This window comes from Ictalurus punctatus, chromosome 11, assembly GCF_001660625.3.
Source record: "Ictalurus punctatus breed USDA103 chromosome 11, Coco_2.0, whole genome shotgun sequence".
In the NCBI taxonomy this organism is placed as follows: domain Eukaryota; kingdom Metazoa; phylum Chordata; class Actinopteri; order Siluriformes; family Ictaluridae; genus Ictalurus; species Ictalurus punctatus.
The window spans coordinates 4,215,361-4,231,050 of NC_030426.2; the positions used below are offsets into that span (position 1 = coordinate 4,215,361).

Here is a 15,690-nt window from a genome sequence, read left to right on the forward strand (position 1 = left end):
GTGTTTACCTCAGTTTAAAAAATATTGTACTATACTAAACTGACTAAACATTTATTAGTTTTAATTCATTGTATTTTTTTGATTCTCAGTTGTTGTTTTTTTGGCACTTTTGTACAGTTTTGTGTTAGAGAGATTATTTCTTCATTTGGCAGATGCCAAATAAATTTATCCAAAGTGATTTAGGAAGAAGGAAGAATACAGTGCAAATGCAGAGCTGTTAAAAGACCCTGCAGTGACACAAGAATGAGTGAAAGAATGAATTCCCACCAAATGGCAAGACTGGAAGAGTATAGAAAGATGCACACACATAAACACATGCCTGAACACACACACACACACACACACACACACCAAACCACAATTAAACATGAGGGCTGGAAGTAGTTGGTCGAACTATAAATGACAGTCTTAGCAGTGAAAAAAGACCAATTTTAATAATGAAAAGAAAAAGAAAGTAATACATACACGCATAGAACAACAAGGGAGCAACAGGTAAAAGAATCCCAGTAAGTCGTCCGTGATAGACATTTACAGCATAAAACAGCTTCTTCTGTTACTGTACAAAGCAACAGTAGCTTAACTTCAGACATGTACCAGTAAAGAAAGCATTTCTGATTTGCTCTAAGACCCTCTGAAATTTTAATCTTCATTCAGCTTCTAGTTTTAGTGCCCGATGCCACATTGCCTCTTGTTAAACAATGCCAGCATTCAACTCTAGTACAAAGTATCAACTGATTCTGTAATCCTCCAAAAATATCTCTTGACTACATGGATTTTTAGTGTGCCTCTGTAATAACAGTGGGAGCAGAAGGAGGGAATAAAATGAATAAAAGGTCTTCAGTAATCTGAAGCTTGGACCACACACATACAAACACACAGACATGGGACAGGCCAGAAGTATGTTAATTAAAAAAGGGGAGTGCAGCAGTGCAATACCAATAACTGTGAGGAGAACTGGCTAGCCATTCTCTGTCTATCTCTCTTGCACTTGTACACACACACACACACACACACACACACACACACACACACACACACACACAAAATGAGAGCCTGTGCCCACTGCAGCCTCAGCTTTCTGTTCTTGGCTGACAGAAGTGGAACATGGTCTTCTCCTGTTGTAGCCCATCCGCCTCAAGGTACGAAGTATTGTGCACTCTGAGATGCTTTTCTGCTCAACACAATTGTACAGAGTGGATATCTGAATTACTGTAGCCTTTCTGGCCATTTTCTGTTGACCTCTCATCAGCATCCACAGAACTGCTGCTCACTGGATGTTTTTTTCTTTATTGCATCATTCTGAGTAAACTCTAGAGAAAATCCCAGGTGATAGAATATAGAAATACTCGAACACAGGTACAGGTGTTCCTAATAAAGTGCTCAGTTGGTGTATTTTCCCTGTCTTATATTTTTCTGTCTTTTTTATTGTAATGAAACATCACTTGTTAGATTCTGACAGTGATGCAGTTTGGCTTTGCTGGTTTAACCAGTTTGTATTACACATGCATGGCCACGTTATAAAGAAGATGAACTTGGGTAATGTGGGACACCTAGTCATTTGTGCATTTATTCCTTGGTGTTATGAGAGTAAACATTGGTAATACTAAGCCTTAGTATGGATGCAGCCTTGACAAAAATCACATGACATCACATTGCGCAGGGCAAGACACAGAAAGGAAGTTTCCGAGACTAAAAGTAAGGTATGATCAGTGATAACATATAAGATATAATAAGCTGATAAGATATAAGCTTTACATCTGTGCCTTGTTAGAATAAAATTTGTTGAATAAAATAAATATTAGATTGTTTTTTTGTTGTTTTGTTTTTTTCTTCATGTTTCAGGTATTCTGGGACAGTTCTTTTAGCACTTGAAATGAACCCGGGGGGGGGGGGGGGGGACCTCAATAGAAACCATTACATTATAAATTATAATGATTTTCACTACAAATACCATTACAAACCATTACCACTGGTACTTAATGGTATCCACTAAAAATAACATGCCACCAATAGAAGGCAGCAAATTACCAGTAGAGTTTCCATTAAAACCAATACAATTCCCATTATAACCATTAAAACCATTACAAATTATATTAGTTATGATACATAATGATACAAGAGCTTATTCCACAAAATTGGGGGGGGGGGGGGGGGCAATTCATATTTCCATCAGATATGATTTTCCTTTGGATAAGGCAGTGTTACTTCTCACCTGACTCGTTTGATTACAGTACAGTGATCATGTGGCTGTTCATTCATATCTCCACTGATCAACTCTAAGACACCAAGACCCTTGAGTTCGAACATGTCCATGTTTTAACTCCGTATTTAAGTCCATAGTCAATCATGTGTTATTTAATATATGAAGAACTGAACAAAGAGCACTGCGTGTTTTATCGTGTATCTTGTGAATATCCTATCTCCAGTTCTTCTCCTAGACAACATGGGGAACTGAAAAAAAGGTCTCCAGTGTTGTTGTTTTTAAATAAAAATAACTGTCTGGAGCTCATCCCATTTTTATTTATTTATTTATTTATTTATTTATTTATAATCACCTTTTGACAATACAGAAATCAAATAAATCGTTTCCACTGTCGAATTTATGAGCATTCTTATGCTTTTATGAATCTTTAACTTTTGTTTTTTTTTTAACGCTAACTTGAAAACCGCTGAACCTGTCAGCAGACTGTACCAACTCAGTGCAGGGGCCCAACTCGACGATTTAAACTATCTTTATTAAAGAATTGTACGTGTTTTGTCTTTAATATGCTATATAATTGTGACAACGTGTGTATTATTATTATTGTGTGATGATGACTTTTTGAAAGTATTACGATAGCGTTAAATGTTTTAACAAAGGAACATCAATGCCTCCTGTTTTTTTTTGGTTTATTTGCGGTGAATGGTTTTTCCCTGGTGGAAACCTGTGAGGGGACGGACTGAAAGAGTTCAAAACTACCGCAGCTGCAAGTCTTCTAAACGGCATATATATTTTTAATGTTATCTCTTTGTTTTTAATGTACATTCGTTCTGTTTGTGTTGTTGTTGTTTTTTTTTACTCCAGGGAGCTATTGAATTGGAGAGTGAACATGTTTTTAAGTTAGCCGCGTTCGTGTTGCAGGTAAGTGTTTACCGTTGCCTTGTTTGACAGACCTGCTCATATAAACACGCTGTGTAGTGAAGGTTTTGCACGACTGGGAGAAGTTAAGCTTCTTAGTCAGAGCATGAAGATGCATCATGTGCTTTAATCACTTAATCCAATTCGGATTTTATTGTCATTATGCACATACACGGGTAACTCAGTGCTAGCTCTTATAGCAAGACAGTGCGCTTATACAACCCATTAAACACAATGACAAGTGTGGTAGTCAGCAGGATTATACTACACACCATACTAGCACAATAAAAATACTGTGTAATGGAGTTTGCAGTGGATAGACACCATGTGGTAGTGCACTGTTCACATAATGACGCGGAGTTCAAGATGCGTCATGTGTTTTTGTTCATCCAAGAGTGACTGTAGACAAGGAGTGTGCAGCGTTCACTAACACAGGTGTGTGTTTGTGTTTTCCAGGAGGCTGAAGGGGACTACACAAGGTAAAAACCCTGGTCTTGCTCCTCTTACTTGTGAAAAATATCAAAGTTTAGTGTAATTGTGTATCTGTGTGTTTGCAAAGGGAAAAGGGAAGGATATGGTGTTGAATGTATGCGGTTATAGCCATACAGGCGAATATCACTGAAGAGTAGGTCATGTCTTGGTCCTGCAGTTCGTACTTTAAAGAGGACTCTCGTATGCTCTGTATGGGTGATTTTCCACATGTAGTTCGTTTTAAAAGATCCAAACACAGTTCGCTTAAAGTGAAGCAGCCGAACGTGACCTCAGTCCTTTTGGTGTTCGCGATACAGGAGAACCCGGTTTGTTTGTTTTGATCCTCTTCAGGAATGAAGCGATCTCAAGACCCTTTCTTGCTCACACCACGACGTCATAAGAACTCAGACTCCAGCTTGCACCCGAAATTGCTTTCACATATCACGACCCATACACGTTTGTGGGTATTTTAGGAGGGGATCACTTGGTTTGTTCACATATACATGCTGAACTACTCTGAGAGTGTTTGGAGGGCTCAAACGAACTAGGTGTGAGAACACCCTAACTGTCAAGTCTCTGTGTAGCTATTCAGTTGTTCAGTTAATGAAACCAATAGATTATCATTTAAACCGACGTTTGCTCGTAGCCTTGAGTAAAGATATAGCACTTTTTGCAGGTTTGTACTTTGAATTATAGGCCTCCATGTTTTGAAACACTTTCTAAGTGTGTTCTGATATGATCTCTATCTGTGTAGTGTAACACAAAGTTAACGGACCTATTACAGTATACCACCATATAGATAAATTGCCTCAGCCCTAGTTACAGTGTACCTGCAGGTCCGTGAATATCCATGAATGGGTGTGTTGGGAAAATATCTGTGGTTTGAGTCATCAAATGGCTGTCATCACTTGTGTGTTACGGGTGAATGGGTTGATGTTATAATCTCTTTAAGAGCTGTCCTGCACAAAATATTATGCAGGCAATGAAAAATGTCCCTTTTAGAGTCTACAGTTGCCTCTTTTGAGCAGTATGTGAATTACCATATTGTGCACATTTTACGTGTGACGTGAGGGCTGATATGGAGTTTAAGAAGATAGATTTCAGTGAAGTGCCTGGAATTGTAACCTTTCACTGTAACCAAAACTCGACTGTAAATGAGTGTGTTGTTCCTTAAACAAGCGTAGATGCATGCTGTAAATGTAAAACGCTACCAGAGAGGCTGGTGTTTTTAGTTATTGTTTATGGTTGATGTTACTCGTGGGGTAGTCGTGTTAGTTGATGATTACTTCAGGTGTACTAGGTGACACAGAGATATCGGCAACCCCAGTGAATTATATTCCAGTGTTCTTGGCTTGGATTTTAGACTATACGGATTGGCATTAAAAGCCTTAAATCACTGCTGACTACACGTATTAATACGTTCAGAAAGCATAACGAGGCTGATGAAACAACTTAAAATGATGTTTGTAAAGGCTATATAGATTATGGCATAATGATAATGGAGGTACTTTTCTATTACCCATAATATGGTGTACAGTTTATCTTCTCTGTTCAAGCTCTGTTTGTAGTCAATTCATTAAGTTGCGTATAGGCGGTTATAATAAAATAATTAATCCTTATAATAATGATGATGATGATGATGATGATAATAATCCCCTTTGTTAAGATGGTCTTCTGTGGTACCAGTACCAGGTTGCATGATCTGTAAACATCACACCGATAAAGTGGGCGAGTGTGTAGGTTAAGACAAAACCCGTTTGTTTGCTTCTGTTCCTCCAATGGTCCCCTGACACATTGTCAGAACACAAAGCTTTGTACACTCTTAGTTGTGTGAAGTGAAAGCAGAGCTGTTTGTAGGCTCAGTACTGGACTCGTTTACTCTGGCTGAAGTGCTTGTCGTACAGCACTGACCTTTACATTTCCAGTTGACTATAGATATGGAGCTGTGATATGACGTACAAGCTGTTAAGGAATAGCTCTCAACAAACTATAAATATGACACTAAAATATGAGCGTATAGGAACATGTTAAAGACGCATCTTCAGATTATTTACAGTTTTGATTTTTGTTTCATGTCTGTGGATAAATGAGAAACACCGGCTTAAAAATCATTGGCGCACTTCCAATTTCTGTTTTTGTGAAGCTTACCCTGGAGAGAACATTCTCTCCCTGTAATGTCTAATTAAACTGGAGACACTTGGTAAACTCCTCCGTACAGCATATTTTAAACTCCCTCACATTCTTAGGTTTGTCCAAGTGGGCTTACCTGTTCAACTCGGACCACTACGGGGTTAGAATCGTTTCATATTTACAAATAAATAGATTATGATCCACAAATAAATGGAGCGAATTTCGCAAAATTGAATTAAAATGACCAATAAATAAAATGAGATTTGTGAATTTTATTTTATTTAAATTTTTTTTACAAATATGTTTTTGTCACAAACACAACTCTGCCTGGCAATCATTTGTGGATCGTGTTCCGGTGCATTTGAGGATTTTGTTGCACGCGTTTGTGGATTTCGAAACATTTCTCGCGTCGAGTGCGCACAAATCCACAAATGGGTGGACACCGACCACTGTCTACTCAAGCCAATCGCATAACAGCCTCATCGCACTGACCAATCGTAGCACGTTCTCGCTCCGACCAATCACGTTTTGTTTTACAATCGGGGCGGGAACAGAGTCGTACTGCACCGAACTCGCATACTATTAAGGCTCTCCCAACATGGCCGATCAGGAGGGATGATGACGGGGGAGTCGTTCGTACCATCTAACAGCATCACTGTAACAACATCTAAAAGAAAACAAGCAACATTATGGGTCATAAATTCTTTATTTTAAGTGTATGTGTTTTTTCACCAGTGTTTCCTGCATCGCTCCCGAATCCACAGCGAAACCAGAGTTGTGATTTTATAGTAAATCGAGTGTGGTGAGATTAGACCACAGGTTTTCAGTAAGTGTCAAATTCTGAAATTGAGCTGGTTATTGCAGAATATTGTGTTTGTGTTTCTTTAAATGTTTTTGTGTTGATTCTGGATCACGTTTGGTTCGTCATCTTGTTGGAAGTTCTGTCTGTGGCCGAGTCTGAATCGCCTGGCAGAGGCAGTCAGGGTTTGGGGTGAAATATCCTGGTACTTGCGCTGGCGTAGTGGTTAGCACGTTCGCCTCACGTGGGTCGGGGGTTCAATTCCCACCGTGGCCCTGTGTGTGCGGAGTTTGCATGTTCTCCCCGTGCTGCGGGGGTTTCCTCCGGTTTCCTCCCCAAAGACATGCATGGTAGTCTGATTGGCGTGTCTAAAGTGTCCGTAGTGTATGAATGGGTGTGTGAGTGTGTATGTAAATGTGCCCTGTGATGGATTGGCACCCTGTCCAGGGTGTACCCCGCCTTGTGCCCCATGCTCCCTGGGATAGGCTCCAGGTTCCCCATGACCCTGGAGGAAGTATAAGCGGTATAGAAGATGGATGGATCCTGGTACTTGGCAGAATTCATGATTCCATCAGTCTTTAGAAGAGTTCCTGGACCAGCAGCCACAAAACAGCATTAAAGCATAAATGACCCACCTCCATATTTTACAAAAGGTATCAGGTGCTTTTCCTTGAATGCAGTCACCTTTGTCACCAAACCTACTGGGTGTGCATGACCATTATGTTTGATGTGGTCTCTTCTGACACACAATGCCAATTGCTGTTTTAATGATGGTTGGTGAGGTTCAGGAACCCCCCCCCCCCCCCCTTCCAATGCAGCACTTCAAAACAGCATGTTTTCATGGGAGTGCCATTTAAGAAGTGATTTTGAAATGTGTCAAGCACAAGAACCAACTAAACTATGCAGTTCAAAGTCTTTTGATTCCCCGCCCCTTTCATTCCTCCATCATTTGTCATTTTTATGAAGGGTGCCAGTGATTCCGAAGGGCACTGTACATTTCGATAGTTAATTGTCTACGTGTGTCTTTAGCCATTGTACTTGGTATTCAGTGTAGTTCCATTGCAGTCATATTAAAACTGAAACTGCTTTCTGACACTAGGCTTCTAGTGAATCTCTTCACGCTGCCTCAGATAATGGCTTCTATTTTCCACATATGACCGAAGATCACAAATCCTCTCCATAAAGCACAAGCAGTGGAGACCAGCATGCCAGGAGATTAGGCCCCCATCTCCTTCTCTTTCCTCCCTTCTATGTGTCTTTAAGCCTGAGTGGATGTAAAGCTTGAGGGAGTAAAGTTATTGTTCCCTGGCAGACACTCAGGCGGCAGGCTGGTTAGTGATGTATCAGTGATATGTGTCTTTAAAACAATAAAGGACCACTCATTTGAGCATCTTATCATTTGCACTTAAAGAAAAGTTTTGATTGTAATGGCACATAATTCTAGACAAAGTTACTGGGAAATGATTAATGGGAAATCATAAATACATGGTTTAATGTGAAACATACCTCGCACTACATTGTGCATGACCAGTACTGACGAGGAATGTGCTGATAATTCGGTATATAATATAGCATTTAACAAAGCATGTTGGTGTGGATTTAAAAATTTCATTACCCCACCCTCTATCGGAAAAGACCGTCTGGTAGACACCTCAGCACTGATGACAATCTGTCGGCTTGTAATCTGATCCAAACGTATGCGCGTGCCATGAGAGCCATTTAGTGTTGGCGTTGGCGTACCAACGAGAAGCTTGAGTTCTGTTCGAGTGTAACAAATGATTATCGTTAGTTTGGCAAGTCAGCGGCGTTTTCAATCAAGCGACGCACGTTTTTAAGTCACAAATGTCTGTATCAGCAAAATGTAATAAGTCGTGCGTCTTCACTAAAAATGACGGGGAAACCCATCCAACGGTTATTTTTAAATTGGTTAAAATATACAGCATGAAGTGCTTCCCCGCGAGACTAGTTTTTCATACCCGTTGTGTATTGTGATGCAAACATGCATGCAAAATGCCCAAATATGAAAGATCATTAAATATCGTGCGGTATTGCGCAATAATTTTGCTTCCATTAAGTTGACTCTAACTGATGTTATTTAACAGATTACCCAACTTGGATCAAATGTTTGCTGTCTTGTAATTTTGGGTGTAGAGAGCTTTTAATGCCAGCTCACATAGCAGTCTGATTATTAATGGACTATTAGAAGGCATGTACACATGGCGGTTGTATTAAAATGACCTTTTGCTTTTCACGTTCCTCTCTGTGGGAGATGGTTCAGTCTCCAGAGAAATAGCTGACGCATTAGTGTTCCTCTCTGACACGTTGCCTCCTGTAGCCAACTGTTTGATAGTACAGACACTATAATGAATTCCAGATTGCTGACTGGGCGTTGCGGTGAGCGCAGAACTGCGCTGTACGTTACCACATGATCAAATCGCCCAGCACAGCAGCCAAATTAACACCATCAAACATTAACCGTGAATCAGTGAACTGTTAAAGACTGCTGTCTCGCTATAAGCTGCTTACAGAAGCTCTCGTGTTCTGTAAACACTTTCTCTGCCCCTCATGGATCAATCTTTTGGTAAAGAGTATTCGTTCAGTTGAAGGTTCACACTAGTGAGTTTCCTGGTGTTCCCTGATTTGCACAAACTCATCGGGGCTGTCGTCAGATATGAGTATTTTTCTGAACTAGCTCCTTTTCCATTGCAGTTTTGCACAAAATAGAAGCGATATTTTAAGAATGTCAACTAAACATGAATGCGAACGGTCTGCGTTTCAATTAAATGATGTTACGCGATTTAAATCTGTGTTCTCCTCTGACTGTAGTCATTACAGTTAAACGTGGTGGCGAATCTCCAAGATCTGTGAGAGTTGGCAGGGTGATTTCAGTTGCATCCACTGCAATAGCCGTGGTAGTGTTTAATGGAAGGCGACGAAGGCTTGTAATGCACGCAGTCATGGAAAGACAAGCCCCTTATACCTGGCAGCGGCCATGTATCCGGGATTTCTGGGAGATCGTAGTCCGCAGTGAGTTTCCAGAGGTCCCGTGGATCCATAACATTTGATGAGTTATCCAACAAAATCGGACCACTTGTGGCACCTGCCGTGTCATGCCCGATGGAGCCAGTTCAGAATGAGAAGTGCATAGCCATCGCGTGTTATAAACTGGCTACCTGTGCAGTACAGGGTAGTAACTGAGACCTTTGGTGTGAGCAAAACCACCATCATGTCATGTGACCTAAATGCAAGAAATGTTTTTCTTTCTTTTTTTTTTTTTTTAAATATTGCTTTGTCAAACTGTCTGAAAACCCACCTCATGCGAGCGTATAAAAGTTTTAGCAGTATTTGAGTTTTTTCAAAATTCACGCATTTCCATTACCTGGTTGTGTTTTTTTTTTGTTTTTTTTTCCGCAATTAAAATAGCGAATTAAGCAGGTTAATGGTACTGATACCACAGCAGCTGTTAACGCAGCTACTGATATCACATTTCTTTTGCAAATGCTCCTATGAACACTTTACAAATTTGTCCAATCCAGTTTGATACGTTATAGTTTCTACTTGCTTTAGGTTTTGTGGATAAATTTAAAGCCTGAACATTGCCACACTGTTCGAGAATATGTGGGCTGTGTCACCAACTCTGTGTGGTTGAGTCCAACAAAATCTCTCACATGGCTTTTGTGTAAGTTTAGTAGTACAGCACCCTACCAAGCAGCATTTCTCTTCATGGCGTTTTAATTGTAAGGTACTTTGCACTGCGAATGTTTTGAGTGACAGATTGAGCCATCACCCATCTTGACAGTGGCATGCTCATCTTGACAATCTCGGTCCACCAAGATAACTTTCTCTTTCCATTAATACCAGACGTGTCGCAACACACTGTATGAAGAATTGTCTATGGGTTATTTGAAATATAGTACAGAAGGTATCTGGGCTGGGTTTTTAGATGATTTCTTTCTACTCTTTTCTCACACAGCCTTGGGTTGGATCAGACCAAAGTATTTCTACAGTCTTTATGCATGTGCTCTGTTGTATTTTAATTTTTTTTCCCTTTAAACATATGGAATGTATGGTCCTGCTTTCCAGTTAACACAAAATGTTCCTTCTTTTTTTTTCTTCTTCTTCTTCTTTTCCCCAGTGATGAAAGTGCAACGACAGTCTTGAAAAAGCTCCCTGTGTTTCCCACAGCTGTTTTAAAGGAGCACCCATCCCTGGGCTATTGGTAAGAAGCTTGCAAAATTAAGCCATTTAAACCTCTGCTCACAGGTTTACTATCGAACAACCTTAAATTTTGCTCTGCCGGCCCTGTAATTATCATTTCCAAAGTGTTTAACTGTAGTCTGGAAGTGCAAAACTGCAGGCTCCAGTGATGGAAGTTTCTTCAGTGCAGCCACATGCGATGCATCTTATGAGCCAAATGTTCCTGGTTAGTCGCAACAATTTGTAGATCTAGAAGTTATTCCGAAAAATAACTTCCGATGCTGTTCTAGTTTTATTCCAATTGAAATGTGTTTCCACCATTCTGGATCATAGGAGAATGTGTGTTGAGGAGCACCTGTGTGAGTGTGTGCAGAAACAGCTGTGAAGGCAAAGCTTGTGTGTGCGCACGTGTGTGTGATTAGAGCATATACTAGACAGAGGGTGTATGTACGACAGGACAGTTGGCCAGATGGCATTTCATGGATGAGCGTGCTGAACTCGTGTCTGAAGAGTACAGTCTTTACAAATGACACATTGATGGTTCAGCCTAGCATTCAATTACGGTTCATTTTGCATGTGCAGATTGTAATGAATCTCTCGCTCTCTTCCTCTCTTCCTCCTCCTGCCTCATAGTGAAGAGCGAGCCATTGAGCATTACAAAACCCTCAAAGGACTCACTCGAGGAAAGGCCATCGTGCAGTAAGTGCCCGATAATTTCTCACTAACACACCAAGTGCATTGGATATACCGGAACAGATATTTAGACCAGAGAGGAATCTCAGTTTATGCATGATTGTTATGCGCTATATTAAATGATGCGTAGAGGAGTTAAATAGTAGCCTGTTGTATTATAAACTAAACTTTTTGCTTGACCGATTGCTTGGCCATTTCTGATGAATGCTCATTTTATCCACAGGTATCTCTTGCTAGTGGAATCCTTACCTTCATATGGTGTTCATTATTACGAAGTGAAGGTATGCTAACGTTTAGTTTGTGGAATTTTATTGGATCTATTTTTCTGACTTGGCAACGCAGCTTTGTAGTCCATCATCTGATGGCTGTAAGCGTTTGCTGCTGTGGAAAAGTGTTCAGTTAAACTGATCCGGCTCATTAGAGCTGACCGAGGAGCTCAAATGATTTATTGACGAGCCATAGCATGCGCATTTGATCTTTTTATTTTGATAATGCCTCTTGCCTACTGAGCTCATTACCCCCAGTGAGTAACTTCCTTTTAAAACCTTTTCAAATTTCCCTTTTACAGGACAAGCAAGGAATTCCATGGTGGTTGGGAATTAGCTACAAGGGCATCGCCCAGTACGACCAACAAGACAAGCTAAAACCCAGGAAGGTACGTTACAGTGAACCGCAGAGGAGACTCTGACGTTTTCCTGTTCACCTTTTTAGGTGCTTTATCTGTCCCCATAAGTTAATGTTTCACCAAACTGAGAACAACAAGGCAAATCTATGAGAGCATGTCCAGAGAATCCATATCCGTTTCCCACGTCGTATACTTGCATAATATTTTAGTTGATATGTAAGTATATATAACTGTCTAATAAGAAATGGATATCAAAATAAAAAAGTCCTCGATTATTATTTACTGATTATTATCACACCTGCCAACCTTTTTGCATAGGAGCATCAGAGTCCACTGCTATGAGCTATCATTGAAAAAAATATGCAAAATGGAGCAGCAGCCCCCCCCCCCCCCCCCCCCCCCCAAAAAAAAATAAAAAAATAAAAAAATAAATAAATAAAATGGCCGATGAGCCAATCAACACATGAATCTGGAATGATTGACAGTTGTGAAATTGTTTCGAACTCTTCAGTATTAATTGAAGCCCTGCCCCTTCCCCTTTTTTCACATTGGTAGCTGCCACTTGTCTGTTTTTTTGGTTTGGTAAGCTGCTCTTGTCTGTGTGTACCCTGTATTTATTGCTGTACATACATTTTTTTTCCTAGGATAGGTAGTAAAGTGTGCATGACAGTTTTCGCATCCCACCATGCAAAAACGTGCAGAGATAGCTTATCGGCATAGCTTGATAAAGAGAATTCATCATCAGTGCTACTCAAAACTATTATTGTCATTAAACTGGAAGTAATGCAGCACCAGTGTTTTACAACCCCAATTCTGAAAAAGTTGGGACGCCTTTACTTCTGAGACACTCTGCCTCAATAAGAGAGTCTTTTTTTTATACCCAATCATGCTACTGACCTGTTGCTAATTAACCTCCAGCTGTTTATTTTTAGTAGCACTTACTTTTCCAGCCTTTTGTTGCCCCCGTCCCAACTTTTGTGACTTGCTGCGGCCATCAAATTCAAGATGACCTTTTTTTTTATTATTATTATTTAAATAGTACATTTACTCATTTTAAACAATTTCTGTTTACTATGTTCTATAGTGAATAACACATGGGCTTGAGATTTGCAAATCATTACATTTTGTTTTTATTTAAATTTTACACAGCGTCCCAACTTTTTTGGAATTGGGGTTGTACATGAATGTTTACTTCATTTTCCTTAAACACAGAACCAATTTTGAAGTTGACTCCTCTAGATTGCTATGTGGGAACCACTGTTTTAGGTTTGAGGTGGTCGTATGGGACAGGATGTAATACTCAGCTTCTGAGAACTACATGGAGGAGTGAAAGACCTCATTTAAAAATGAGAAACTATGTGGTGTTAATTATAAACAGCAAGGGGTGTGTGTGTGTGTGTGTGTGTGTGTGAGTTTCAGCAAGATCCTCATTAAAGTTCTGTATTCTTATTTTGCCTGCTAGCTAAAAGAACCACACCTTATCCGTATATATAACCGACTGCAATATCTGCTAGATCCATGTAGGTAATTGGCGACTTCATCTCGCCTATTCACAATTTCTGTTAAACTGTTTTCGGTTTCCTGCCCTTCCATTTAATGTCCATCTAAACCTTGCTCTTTTTCATTGGGTGGCTGTTCTGCATTTTTCTGCACAGCCCATGTCATTACAGTTTGTAATTTCTGGCATTTGTTAGTTGACCGTAGCTGGGTGTGTGTCTGGTGGCACAACATTAATGGGCATCTCCCTGTCTCTTCAGCCCAAATCTTTAGAGACATGGCGCAGTTGTGAGGCTTGAAGGCAGAGCAGGGACTAATGCTGGCACCATGCCTGCCAGAGACAGGGTTTCTGAAAGGGGTCTTGGCTCATTTGGTGTTTCCCTGCCAACCTACTTTTCCTCCGGCAAAGCTGAGGTGTAGATAGGGCGTTGAGTGGAAATGTCCCAGGAGCACATCCCTTTCTCACTCTCATTTTCTTTCCCAACCAGCGCTTCTCCCGGCAAAGTTATAGCAAGGACATGTGAAAGGGGGCGGGGTGTAGTTCAACCCTCATTTTCCTCTGTCTTCTATTCTGCCTTGCTCTCTGGAAGGTTTTTTTTTCTTCTCTACATTCTTTTTAAAAGTACCCCCTCACCCGGTTGTCAGAGTGCACCCCATCAGCCTGCCAGTATTGATTGTGCTTGCTGTCAACACTGGTTGCCTTTGTATCTTCCCAGCACACTACCAGCAGACTGCTCTCATTATGCAAATCCACCCCAGTCATTGTGCTCTTCGCTCAGCCCAAACAATTGATCAAGCAATAAAACACAATTAGTCTGGCAGGGGGGCTAAGAGAAGAGAGGATGGGCCTCGCAGTTGGGCCTCCCTCACGTGAACGATCTGTTGGGGGTCGTCAGATTAAAAAGCGTTTTTTTCCACACTGTAAAATTGTGGGCTGTGAAAGCAACCACTGCGAAACCTTTTCCCCCCTTTTATAGTAAGTGCTGCAGTAAATGTTAGCTTTATTACGTTTTTGAGTGAACCAAATTATTTCTTATTACTAATGACTAATAATCCCACACACATAGTTAGCAGAAATTTTTAATTATTAAATGTCTAAAAGCAGCTCCTGACATGCAGTTCGTCTTTTTAAAAAAATCCTAGCGGCAGATGTGTACTGCATGTGTGTTTTTGATGAAGTTAAACGGTCTAAACTGTATCATTTATTGTTAAAAACAACTTGTTTTATGCCCCTGTTCACATTTAGTATTAAGTTTAGGTTAAGCGAAATGGATTTTTCGCTGATCGAGATTCAGGTTTAAAACATGGCGACCCGCGACGTAAACATCCAGATCCATTAGCCTAAGAAGTCTGTGGAAAGGAGCATGTCCACCATTTCAGCTTTTAAGGAGAGTAGGGGAGGTGTAAAAATATTACCAGGTGTGCAGTTGGGAACTGTCGCAATCACAAACACTCAGCTGGATGGTGGATTTTTAAACGACAGTTTTTAAAAAATAAATAAATATTTAAAAAAAACACAACATCATACTTCGATGGAATCCTGTCTGTAATTTTCTCTGAGAGGTGCAGGAGTGCACCAGTCCAAGAAAACCCCCCCAAAAAACAGCATATTTAAGCACTTTCTAATTTATCACCAAAATCAACTTATTTGTAAAGTGTTAGATTTGACGTTTCGTTGTGGACAAAATTAGACGAGATTGAATCTTTTGAATCAATTTCTTACATTATGTCCAAGACAAGTCTCATTCATCTGTACAGAAGACATCACAAGTATGTAGTCTGTAGCTACATTGTCTATAGTAGATTCTAGGGATGCACCGAATGTTCGGCAACCGAAATTATTCGGCTGAAAATAGCACAAAAATAAAGCATTTTCGGTGTTCGGCCGAATAAGTGAAAAGGCTGAATAAATTTGACCGAACAATGACGTGTTTGATGACGCGACCAAACAGCCTAGCAACCAGAGTGAGACACACGAAGCTTTAACTGCGGTAAACATGTCGGCAGTGTGGAAGCATTCTAAAGTGTCCGAGAAAGATGTAAGACTGGCCGTTAAAGGAGTAGGCATATGTCTAGGACAATTATTCATTTGTTGTGGGTCCATGCACTTTTTTACACTCTTGTCAATGCACTTTTGAGTCGTAGGCTACAGAGTGTTCC

The 15,690-nt window shown here is 40.3% G+C and overlaps 1 protein-coding gene across 5 annotated transcripts in view; it reads left to right on the top strand.

Annotated features, from left to right (window-relative positions):
• The window catches only part of frmd4ba (FERM domain containing 4Ba), a 52,028-nt gene that overhangs the window by 24,477 nt on the left and 11,861 nt on the right, over nt 1-15,690 (top strand). For all 5 annotated transcript variants that reach the window (XM_053683573.1, XM_053683576.1, XM_053683575.1 and 2 more), the window contains exons 6-11: nt 3,065-3,121; nt 3,575-3,597; nt 10,654-10,737; nt 11,349-11,414; nt 11,632-11,689; nt 11,977-12,063. In XM_053683573.1, coding sequence (XP_053539548.1) covers nt 3,065-3,121; nt 3,575-3,597; nt 10,654-10,737; nt 11,349-11,414; nt 11,632-11,689; nt 11,977-12,063 — 375 coding nt within the window. The remainder of the gene's footprint in view (nt 1-3,064; nt 3,122-3,574; nt 3,598-10,653; nt 10,738-11,348; nt 11,415-11,631; nt 11,690-11,976; nt 12,064-15,690) is intronic.